Source organism: Bactrocera tryoni, chromosome 2 (assembly GCF_016617805.1).
Source record: "Bactrocera tryoni isolate S06 chromosome 2, CSIRO_BtryS06_freeze2, whole genome shotgun sequence".
In the NCBI taxonomy this organism is placed as follows: domain Eukaryota; kingdom Metazoa; phylum Arthropoda; class Insecta; order Diptera; family Tephritidae; genus Bactrocera; species Bactrocera tryoni.
Window position 1 is genome coordinate 21,041,959 of NC_052500.1, and position 12,661 is coordinate 21,054,619.

At 32.2% G+C, this 12,661-nt stretch overlaps 1 protein-coding gene across 4 annotated transcripts in view; it reads right to left on the bottom strand.

Moving 5' to 3' along the window:
* Positions 1–6,085: 6,085 nt before the first annotated feature.
* The window catches only part of LOC120767328, a 68,368-nt gene continuing 61,792 nt past the window's right edge, over positions 6,086–12,661 (bottom strand). For 3 of the 4 annotated variants that reach the window (XM_040093270.1, XM_040093271.1, XM_040093269.1), the window contains exons 10-12: positions 9,533–9,769; positions 8,734–9,276; positions 6,086–7,190 (exon numbers count right to left, since the gene is read on the bottom strand). In XM_040093270.1, coding sequence (XP_039949204.1) covers positions 7,057–7,190; positions 8,734–9,276; positions 9,533–9,769 — 914 coding nt within the window. In that variant the 3' untranslated portion in view covers positions 6,086–7,056. Of the gene's footprint in view, positions 7,191–8,733; positions 9,309–9,532; positions 9,770–12,661 lie in introns of those variants that run through there. The other variant, XM_040093272.1, reaches the window with a different exon arrangement.

The following is a 12,661-nucleotide window of genomic DNA, read 5'->3' on the forward strand; positions in this document are numbered from 1 at the left end:
TGCAAATTCACATGATTTTATTGTTATTGTTCATCACCATTATGCAATTAATGCAAATAGTGATACAGGGTGGTCTAACTTTATTTTCTGTGTGCCTGGTTTGGCAGTGTGGAGTCGTATACAAATTTAGAATAAATTTTATGTGCATTCATTATGAGGGCGATGATGACATGACGACGCCCACCCCATAATAAATAGGGCCAATTAAAAATTGAAAAATACTGAAATTATATTAGGAGCGCATAAATAATTTTCTAGAAATATTATGTGAAGATGTAAAATAATAAATCAGCGTAAATCACCAAGCGCCCATAAGAACCCATAAGGTGGTGATTTGTTAGTTTTACTGGCATAATGCCTCTTAATTACCAGACGCTCATAAATGAATGCATGAGAATCTTGTAAAGCTCAAGAGTTAGCTCTTTCTTTGAAAAGATCTGGCAACGCCACGCAATCACAAACGATCGTAATGTATGTATGTATATAAATAGATAAATTGCAAATACACTGTTCCAAAAGAACAGTTCTTACATTCCTTTTGGGGAATGGGTGGAAAAATCGAAATTAAAATGCATTCCACTTGGGAAATGGGTGGGCATAATGAAACGATTGATTGTTTGTGTAACAAAACAAAGCAGTGCAAAATTTGTTTTTCAGTTGTACGCAACTTATTTTTCTGTTCGCCTGATGTGTTACGGGCAAATTTATGCTGTTTTTCGAAGAAAATTTCTCAAGCTTCTGTCGGCTTACTTTTTTCCTTCAAGAGAAAAATGAAAAACTTAAATGTTAAAATCATGAGAACTACCAGGCGTTCAGACATGAAATGTCACATAATTCCCAGAAAAAATACTATCATATTACATAGGAATGGGTAGAGATTTGAAACGAAAGCTTGTTATTGCAATTTTCCTTGCCGATTGTACCTATAAGGTAGTTATATGCAAAAGAACTGCAAAATACTTAGATTATAGTCACATACTGCTTATTATGTTCGCCTATTAGAAAGTTAGGGAATGATTTTTTTTGCTCTTTTTTATTACAACAACCAACCAGTTTTGATTGTGGGATATTCTGACTGTGGCGATTTAAAAATTAGTTAAATATTTAAGTACTATTTGGCCACATTAGATAGGATATTATATTTTTCCATCATATTTTTAATATCAGAGACTGTTCCATTGATAACCTTATTTTATATTTTGCGTCTTAGCAATAAATATTGAGAGTTGGTTAGAAAATTTTCCCATAAAATCTAATTTCATATACATACATACATATATTAACAATTTTAAATTTTTTTCTATTTAGTAGAAGTGGGTCTAATTTAAAACCATTCGTTAAAAGCCTTTTTGTCCGTGAAACTTTGAGAGTTGGAAAACTTCAGTATTATTTAAAAATCGACTCCAATACTCAAATTTGCGCGTAACTTCGAAAATATTCACCGGAAGGATATGAAGTTTTCTGTGTGTATTCTTAAATATATATACTTTAAGAAAATAAAATTAAAAAAAATCAATTTTTGAAAATTCTAACTGTATATAGCCCCTTAAGGGGGTATTCTACTCTAGAAGCATGAATTTCAGGTAATTTTTAAAGTGTCGTAAAAAAAGGCAATTAAGATTTTTACTATCCGTTTTTTATGGTGGTTTTAGCGATATCTTAAGAATACAGAAAACAAATTCTACAAAAAATTATTAAAAATTAAAATAATTTGAGGGGGGAGAGACAGGTGTAAAAAAATGGCGCATCCTGGTGACATTGATCCTGACTCTCCTGGTGGTCTGAAAACAAAATCAAAAGAAATTCTTAATCAGTAAGGATGCTGATATAGTCCCTACCTCAGGGAACACGAAAAATTTTTTTTTTGGAAAAATGGCGACTGCCTGAAAATAAAAATCATTTTTTACGCTCTTTTTTTTGAAATTCCTGAATTTTTTTAAAATATTAAAAACAAAAATTTTGACACGATGCTTATAGGAACGATAAACGATTAAAGAAGGTTCACACAAAAATTTCAAGTAAATCGGTTGTATAGAACTTGAGATAATGCCGGTACCGTGTGAAAAAAAGTAGTTTCGAGAAAAACGCGTTTAAAAAATTCGATTCGGCCGAACCGGGGTAGGTACTGCGTCACTAAAGTAACTGTAACTCTTAAAATAATTTTAATTTTTAAAAATCCTTTCGAGGGTCTAAACTTTAAATATATGAAAAAAATCGAATTTTTCAAAAATCTAGAGTAGAATACCCCCTTAAAACCGGGAACGCATTTTTTTACAATTTGTTGAACGAAGGAGTTTTCTGTCAAAAAAACATCGATAATCTTTACCAAAATTAACAAATAATTATAATTATCACTTTTTTGTTTTTTCCTTCGTCCAATAACTAGTTTATGGTCTTAATTAAAGGATGAGGATCACAAGTGTATTGGAGCCAAGGGAGATACTTTGAGGGGGACGATGTAGATTTTGAAGAAGTCTTACTATTTTTTGCCCATAGTAGTATTCCATACGGACTTTCAAGAAAACTTACCGCCCACAATTTCTTTGCGACACTATATACATGTGTATATAAAATACTTTTAATACGAAATAAAACCATGTTTATTTATTTTTTATTTTAATAATAGTAATAATAATTTATTTTTACTGTAGCATTGTTTAATAATAGTTTAATATTTTTTGTGTTCGATTTATTTGCATTTTCCTTTTTTGTTTTTTTTAATTTATTTTGCATTTCAATGCGAAGCAATCAAATGGGTAACTATGTATGTTTATATGTATGTATAGTTTATATATGTATGTTTGTAAGTAAGCTATGTATTTATGTAATTTACTGAATGTTTTAAGGTATTTATTTATAGTTATTAATTGCTGCAATGCATCAAGCTGCATTTTGTGTGTGTGTGTTTGTATGTGTGTACTGATGTTGCTATTTATGCAATATTTTATGATCTTTAATTGTATTTAATTATTGTGAATGCAATCAGTTTGCTGTTAATTATTTCTTGCCATTTTCTCACTTAAACGCTTACTAAGTACATAGCTATTTATATAATTTAATTAATAACTAACTTTGCTTTACTCAAATATTTTAATGCGCTTAACGTGTCTAATTTTTCAATATTTTTTATGGAAATATATTTTTCGAAATTAATTTAAGATTTTTTCAGTTACTTGCATATTTGTTTATAATAAATTTATGTATTATTTTCATTAAATACTGTTACTTACACAAGCGTTAGTTAAATTTTTCAACTTTTATTTATTTATTTTTTAATTTTATTAATTTTTAATTTTTTTAATTTCTAATTTTATAAATTATTTTTTTAATTTCCTTAATTTTTTTTAGTTTTTTGAATTTCTTTTAATATAGTTTGAAACTATATTTGGTAATTAAAATGTATAAAATTTTTCGCAAGCAAATGTGGCTTCGTAACTGGGAGCTGCTTTTCGACATATGTATTTACATAGAAACTGTTGGTGTAAATAATATTTTTGTAATCAGTAAATTTAGAAATTTTAGGCAACAAATTTTTCGGTAATTCCACATTTTTTAAGCAATTTTAGACTTTTTACCATGGTATTATTTTGGTAAAAGAATAGAAAAAAATATTTATATAAAAAGTTAATAAAAAAAGTTTATAAAATGTTCTTATAAATCATAAAAAAAAAGTTTAGAAATAAATTACGCAATCAGAAACATTGTAAAATTCCTTTAAAAAAATTAATAAAAATTTAAAAAAATTTGAAATTACCAAAAAAATTTAAAAATAAAAAAATATATATATATAAATGTTAATAAATTTAAAAAAAACATATTTTTTGATGAATCATACAAAATTAAAATAGAATTTAAAAAATTAAATAAAAAAATTTATTTAAATTAAGATTTTCAAATTTAGCAATTTTTCTGACATTCAGGAATTTGAACAAATTCTGCAAAATTTGGATATAATATGCGTATTGAAAATTATTAATCTTAGATTGCCAGATATTTTTTTAATTTGGAACTATCAAAAAAATATTAATATTTGTATATATGTAAGTACATATGTATATATCGGGTGATTTTTTAAGAGCTTGATAACTTTTTTTTAAAAAAAAACGCATAAAATTTGCAAAATCTCATCGGTTCTTTATTTGAAACGTTAGATTGGTTCATGACATTTACCTTTTGAAGATAATTTCATTTAAATGTTGACCGCGGCTGCGTCTTAGGTGGTCCATTCGGAAAGTCCAATTTTGGGCAACTTTTTTCGAGCATTTCGGCCGGAATAGCCCGAATTTCTTCGGAAATGTTGTCTTCCAAAGCTGGAATAGTTGCTGGCTTATTTCTGTAGACTTTAGACTTGACGTAGCCCCACAAAAAATAGTCTAAAGGCGTTAAATCGCATGATCTTGGTAGCCAACTTACGGGTCCATTTCTTGAGATGAATTGTTCTCCGAAGTTTTCCCTCAAAATGGCCATAGAATCGCGAGCTGTGTGGCATGTAGCGCCATCTTGTTGAAACCACATGAGTCAACATTTAAATGAAATTATCTTCAAAAGTAAATGTCATGAACCAATCTAACGTTTCAAATAAAGAACCGATGAGATTTTGCAAATTTTATGCGTTTTTTTTTTTAAAAAAAGTTATCAAGCTCTTAAAAATCACCCGATATAAATGTGCAAAAGCGTATAAATCTAAAGAAACTTTAATTAGAATTTAAAAAATTGTATTAAAAATTTGTATTTAAATTAAGGTTTTCAAATTTATATGTATATTTTTTTACCTTTGGCATGCCCACTGCACTTCACGCCAATTTCTAAAGACCGTGTGAAATTTGGAAATGATATGTGAATTCAAAAATATTATTCCTAGGGTGCCAGATATTTTTAATTTGGAATAATTAAAAAAAAAATAAAAAAATATTTAAATATAAAATTTTATAAATAATAAAAAAAACTATTATTTAAAATCATAAGAAAGTGTTTAATAAATGAAAACAAAAAGTTTAAATTTAAATTGAGATTTTTCAATTTCTCAAACCTTTTTGATATTATGAAAAAATTTAATTATTTATAAATCGTATAAAAAGTAATTGGAATTAAAAAAAATTTTAAATTAAGATTCTTAAACTTTTTTGAAACTTTGGTCCAAATGCTTATTAAAATACATTTTAGTTCTGTAAAATTAGAAACAATTTTATTTTAAGTTTGAAATTATAAAAAGTTAAAAAAATTAAATAATAAAAATTATTTAAATATGTATAAAAGTTTATAAACGAAAAAAATAATTATAAATAAAAAAATAATTTATAAATCATAAAAAAAAATTATTAAAAAATTTATAATAATTAAAAAAAAAAAAATTTAAATGTTTTAAAATACATTTTTGTTCTATGAGAATTAGAAAAAAAATTTTGAATTTGAAATTATCAAAAATTAAAAAATTAAAGAATAAAATTATTTAAATATGTATAAAAGTTTATAGAGGAAAAAAATATTTGTAAATAATAAAAAAAAATAATTCATAAAAAAAAAAATTTATAAAAAAAAATATTAAAATTCATAGAAACATTAAAAAAAATAAAAATTTAAATTGACATTTTTGAATTTTTCGAATTTTTTGAAAAGTTTTCGCCAAACGCATTTTTAACTTTGTTTATTTGCATGTATAGCAACTCCCCACACATTCAACTGTGCTCTTTTGCCTTGTAGTAAGTTGATAATAATAAGTTTAACGCGAAAAAAGTCATTTTCAAATAAGTTTCAGCTTTTAAATTACTCATATTTACAAATATTTTGGTTCTGAAGCAGCATTTTAGTTTTAAACAATTACTGAACTACTTACAATAGTTATTGGTATATGTATGTATGTATGTAGAAGCACATAAGCTTACCTACAGCTACATATGTCTAACTGGCTTACGCAACTAACAGTTTAAACTACATAAAAGCCATTAGATTTAAGGAAGCTTTCTTAATTAGCGCTGGTTGCTTGCATGAAGCAGCATTTATGCTCCATATGCTTTGTATGTGTGTATGTAAGTATATATGTATGTAACGTGAACCCATAATTTTTATGATTACCTTAATTTTTTTTAAATTTAACCTACTACTTCTCTATGAAAAAGCTGTTCTCACTGGCTTAGACAACTAATTATCTAATTAAATATACATACATACATATGTAGGCTTATACATATGTGTGTATGTGTGTGTGAACATTAATCTTAATTTAGCACGCTTTTCAAAAACGTCTAAATAAACATACTCTATGTACTACATATGCAAATACATAGTGATATACATACATACATATGTAAATATAAGCACTTATATATCTATGGCTACTAGTTACTTTCAAGTATTTTTCCTTTACTTGCGCATTTTCAAGTAGTACTTAGTTAAGTATTTATAAACCGCAGAAAGAATTCGCTAAGCTTTTCTTAAATTAATTTTCGCAAATTTACAAATAAATATCAACATATTAAAAAAAAAAAGTTGCCACCTATTGGCTTTTGTCTATATACACTACTATATACTTATATTTCCTCGCTCGCATATGTTCCACTGGTAACTAGTTTAGTAAGTACTGCTATTTGCTCTACTCGTAAATGCTTTTTAAAATTCCTATATTTTTTATTATTCACAAATATTTTTTCATTATTTCTACGCACTTTCGGTTGCGCTCTCTCTGTCGTATACTAATTACTGCTACGAAATTTCCAAAGCAGTTGCGTTTTACTGCTATTTTTCTTGCTTTTCCATAGGTTTCTTGGTATTGTGCTGCTACAATTTTGCTCCAAACGCGCTCTCCTCCCATTTTTATTATTTTCGCGTTTACACCTTGAGATCATTACTGCAATATAACTAATATTCTCTCATCCTTAACAATTTTTATAATACCCGCTCGCTACTTGTGATTTTCACTGCTTTGTATTATGCACGAAATAACGCAGGGACCGTCGGTAAATCACCTATACATATGCATATGTATGTATGTATTCCCCCTTGCATCGTCTTTGAAATACTCACTTTGTTGTACAACCTTCAAGTATTTCAGTTTACTCTTTAGTTTGCACCGCCGAAGAGCATCGAATTCTTATAGTACGCTGGTGGGCGCTCAGTTAATGGACTCTTCACATCACGTTCGGCATTGGCAGCGCGCGATTTGCGCTCCAATTCGATTTCTTGCGCCAAGGACTCTGGAATTGAAACAAAAATAGACAAAAGTAAGGTTAGTTTTCAGCAAATTTAGAGAAAAATTTATTTTATTGCAAATAAGAAGAGGAAAAAAGCGGTTTGTGGGCTCTTCGTCTATCTCGGAACCAGTATTAACCCCAAGAACAATGTCAGCCTCGAAATCGAACCCAGAATAACTCTTGCGAACAGGTACTACTTCGGACTGAGTAGGCAATTGAGAAGTTAAGTCCTCTCTCGACGAAAAAAAACCAAACTCTATTAGTCACTCATTACTCCTGTCCTGCTTTATGATGTGGAGGTATGGACGATGATCAATATCTGATGAGTCGACGTTACGAATGTTCGAGAGAAAGGTTCTTCGGAAGATTTATGGCCCTTTGCGCATTGGCAACGGCGAATATCGCATTAAATGGAACGATGAGCTGTACGAGATATACGAAGACAATGACAGAGTTCACCGAATTAAAAGACAGCGGCTACGCTGGTTAGGTCATGTCGTCCAAACAGATAAAAACACTCTATCTCTGAGAATGTTCGACGCAGTACCCACCGGTGAAAGCAGAGGAAGACTTTAAAGTGGAGAAGGACTTAGAGATGTATGCTTTATGGGTTCGATTCCATCCCTAGATAAAAATCTGTTCTAATTTTCGTGAAGACACCATGAAAATAAAAAGGTTTCCATACTAGGACTTGAGTATGATTGGTCACTTTGTATGACAGCTATTTGCTATAGAGTTCAATATCGGCGGTTCCGACAAATAAGTAGCTTAGGGAGAAAATGACAAAATTTCAGATCGGCATCTCTAGAAGCTCGCCTATGGACAGACAAAGAAATGGACACATAGCTAAATCGACTCAGCTAGACACTGTGATGATTTATTTTATAGGGTCTTCCTAGTTTCCTTATAAAATTTAAAAACTTTGTGGCAAAAAAAAAATAATTAGACTCTCTATCTTGGCAAACAGCTAAATTAATTTGTAAGCTTTACATGCTTATGGTCCTACTTTTTTACGAGACCAAACTAACCTATAAATGAATAAAATAATCGGAAATCATAACTTCGAGTAATTGAGAAACATAAGAGCCAGTTTTCTATAGACCTTTTTGAACTATATCGAGATTTTTAAGGTTTTCCCGAAAAGTGCTGTATCAAATAAATTATTAGATGAGTCCCGATAGAGCATAAAAATATGGACAACAAATTTGAAGAATATCGCATAGCCAGAAGTTTACAATAAAAATAAATTATAACATTTCGGCAATTCATAAAGAACAGGTCAACAAAAACAAAGACTGAGAAACCCGAACCTTAACCTGATCAAAACATAATTATTGAAACAGGGATTACGACAGCTACTCTCAATCACTTTGTTAGATTGCAGACAAATTTTTAAGAGGGCCTGGGCATATTTTTGCTTATAATTACAATATAACTTTCACAGATCTCCAAAATTGCTTTCACTCAACGGAGACCCCCCACAAACATAAATTTATTTATAATACTATAAATGAAAATATTTCAAATTTTCTTCCACCAAACTCACCGGAATAGTTCTGCCAAAAGGCGCCAGTGGCCATCAAATCGATGCCCGGATAGTTCCATGGTGCCTTGCCACCACTAGCTGCAGCCGCTGCAGCAGCTGCTGCGGCCGCCGCCGCTAAACTGCTCTCCGCCTGTGAAGTGGGTGGCATGCTCAGTGAACGCTCAATGGCCGCGGTGTCGCCACAATCACGTTCTGAGCGTTCGCAATGTTCACGCGACTCACGTTCGGCATGATCACGATCGCAACGCTCCAAACGATCGACACTACGACGGCCGACGAGCGGACTATCACGATCCGAGTGTGGTTCACGTTTAAAACTGGGACTTTCCGAACGTTGCCTCAGGTGCAGTGGTTGTTGCTGTTGTTGTTGTAGATGATGATGTGACAATGATTGGGATTGTGATTGGTGATGCTGTTGTTGTTGTAACTGCGTTTGCTGTGATTGTTGTTGTTGTTGTGCATTTTGGGTTTGCTGCGTTAGCGAACAGCCATCATTGGAATTCAACGACTTCTCAGACTTTTCGCTCGATTTGCAATCGTTATCTAAGGGGCGAGATTGAGAGCACAGGGAGAGGCTGTTTGTTAAAGAAGGGGCGGTTAATCGTAGTTTCGAGTGTAGTGATTCAGTTTTTAAGAGTTAGAAAATGTTTGCAGAAATGCAATATAACTGTATATGTATATACTAGAGAAATAATAGAAAAATTTGGTGGGTTCTAAATAGCTGTAGGAGGGCTGCGTAAGGCTTCTTAGATCTCAAATATTTTCTAATATATTCTATAATAATGTATGAGCTACCAACCTGGTTCCGTTTTACGTGTCACTGCTTCGCCGCTATTATTTTTGCATTCACCGCCCACGCTGCTGCGTCCCTCCTCATTGGCATTGGGCCCGACGGCACCGCCATTGTTGGCACTGCCACCACCACTGCTGCCACCCGCATTTGATGGGTGTGTCAGTTTTCGTTTGCCACCGTCCAGCTGCTGTTGGTAGCGTATGCGCATTTTACGCTCGCGACGGTAGCGTTTCTGATACAAAACTGCAACGAAAATTACACAATGGAAAATTAATTTTGTGAAAAATCCTAAGAAAAAAAGACAGTGAAGTGTAGCTAAGCAGAAAAGCAAAAAAAGACAGACATGAAATTGTAATTCAATATGCAACTGCAGCACGCCTGCAGTCAAGCAAGCAATCAACCAAACAGGCGACCCAAAGACCCACCGACCGCCGCTCGGACTGCGGATCCAGGCCGACAGCTTGTTTGTGATGCGTCTGCGCGCGGCATGCTGGCAGATCATTGAGCACAATTGTTGTTGCACTCTTCATACATACATAAATATATTTAAGTATATACATATGTACATATATAGTAGCTTTCATAAATCCAACGAATATTTGTATTTGCTGCTGATTTGCCATTGATTGCTGCCGGCTGTCCATTCAATTGATCATTCATTCGTTCAAATGTTCGCTGCGTTCGTTCGTACGTTTGCTTGTTCGGTCCGGTACTTTGACGATCTACACTCGTTTATGTTATGTTTAACGAGGCAGTCAACTGCGAATCCGTTTTGCGTGTGGGCCTCACTTATGTAATTCAATTACTTTCAGTACAACCAACGTCAACGTCATCGTCGTCAGTTCATTCTGCGTCAATTTACAGCCAAACTACGGCCAGAGATATTCAAGTCAAAGTCGGTTAGTGTTTCGGACAATTGAAGCGCTCATAAATTTGAGTAACTATAAGTGCGTGGACGCGGAGGGGGTTACCAAGTCAAAGATCAATTGTGTTTATTCGGTTTTAGAGATCAAAATTTAGTGGACTAACAAATTTTACTATGCAGGTCCTTTATAATTTTACGTTTAGTTTAGGTTTCATGACTGATCATTAGGATGGAGATCGCACTGGTTAAGGTTCCATGGCAGATCCTTAAGATGGGGATTGCACTCTGACTACTATATAAAATATTTGCGAAGGCAGAATTTTTTCTACATTGGTTAAGTTAGGTTTCAAGACCGATCTTTAACCTCTGCCTTCGCAAATTTTCCCTATATTGGTTAAGTTAGGTTTCAAGACTGATCTTTAAGATGGGAATCGCACTGTTTAGGTTAGGTCAGGTTTCAAGGCTGATCCTTAAGATGAGGATTGCACTGAGACTGCTATATAGAATATTTGCGAAGGCAGAATTTTCTCCAAAATGGTTAGGTTAGGTTTCGTGACTGATCTTTAAGATGGGGATCGCCCTGGTCAGGTTAGGTTAATAAATATAATATTTGCGAAGCAGTGAAAAAAAAAATAGAAGAGCTCATACAATTCTTAGAGATGTTTATCAACCCATTTTTCAGAGTAGCAAGCAAAAAAACACATTTTTTTTTACCCACCCTAATGCAAAAAGTTTTTTTTGTTCGCCCACCCTAATCTACATACATATGTATATAGTCAAATCTTCATAAAATTTGTTTATCCTAGTTTTCGCCAGTAATAGTTTGACCCACCCTAAAGTATATAGTCCATTCTTCAGAAACTTTTTTTTTTCTACAACATGATGATAACCAAAATCTATCAAAGCTTAGATGTTACAGGGCTCCACTATATTGTAAATCTTGCTATCTTTCTCAACCACGACCACCGTTACAATAATATTACATTTCCAGCCCATAAAGCTATTTCAATGTTTATTGCGATCCTTGCAAAACTTGATCTCATCTCCCACGGCAGATTACACATACACATTTATATATAGTATGTATATATGGTAGTTATGTAGGTAGATAGGTACGCACTTAAATAATAAAACCCTTCAGTAACTCCATTTCCGTTCCACCAAGCAGACTCTGAATTAATTCGTATTGACACACCTCACTAAATGCGAATGCTGCTCGTAGGCAGAAGGCAAGCGTTGAGCGTTGACAACCCACTCAAGAAAGACAATAAGTTAAATTATATGCGAATATGAGCAAATGTAGGTTTAAATGTATGTATTTAAATACGAATTGTAGGTACTTAATAAGTGCAGTTCTGCCCTGAAAGTGATTTGTGAAACTATATGAAGCGAAATAAAAAAAAAATTACATATAAACTATAAACATTTTCGAAAATTCAAATTTTAAATTTTGAAAAAAAATTAAAATATTTTTTGAAAAATTTAGGCAGATTTTTTTATACTCGGGCAGTGCACTGCCCACTTTTAGGGCAAACTCCATATCTCAGCTAATACTTGACCAACTTCAACCAAATTTTGTGAATGCCATAACCTTGACATCTGTAGCTAACAAACTGGGCGAAACCGGACTATAATCAAGCCAACTTTTCCTATAAAACAGTTTTAACTTCACTTCTCTTAAAAATACAAGTAAAACACAAAGGAAGATATTGAAATATAATTTTGCATAAATAGTTCATTCCAGATATGGCGCTTCACTCAAAAATGTTCATAATTAAATTTGACCACCAAACTTTTGTCTGACTTTTTACCGAGACCACAAGCTAACCTCTGAGATATCTTCATGATATGCAGAGGCAACTTTTTCTAGATATTAATATGATCTTTTGTTAAAAAGGTAAGATCGGCTCAATACTATCCCTACTGCTATAAACCAAATACCATATACGGATTTGAAACTTCCGGTTGTTTGTGTATCCATTATATCGGTCAGTTTGTAAGTTATCTTAATGCACCTCAGTGAGCATCTTTTTCTGATAATAATATGTTTTGACGGCAAAAATGTATACAATCTATGTCAATAACATCCGCAGCCCCATACGCCTAATATGAGAATTTGAATCTTCCGGTTGGCTTTAACCTATTTTATCGACGAATTTATGGGTTATCTTAGAGAAACCAGTGGATGTAGTGCAGGTCGCCTCCAAGTTGATCTGTCCTGGGTAATGGATAAGGAGTTCTTCTTTTCTATGGCTTGACATAAAATTACA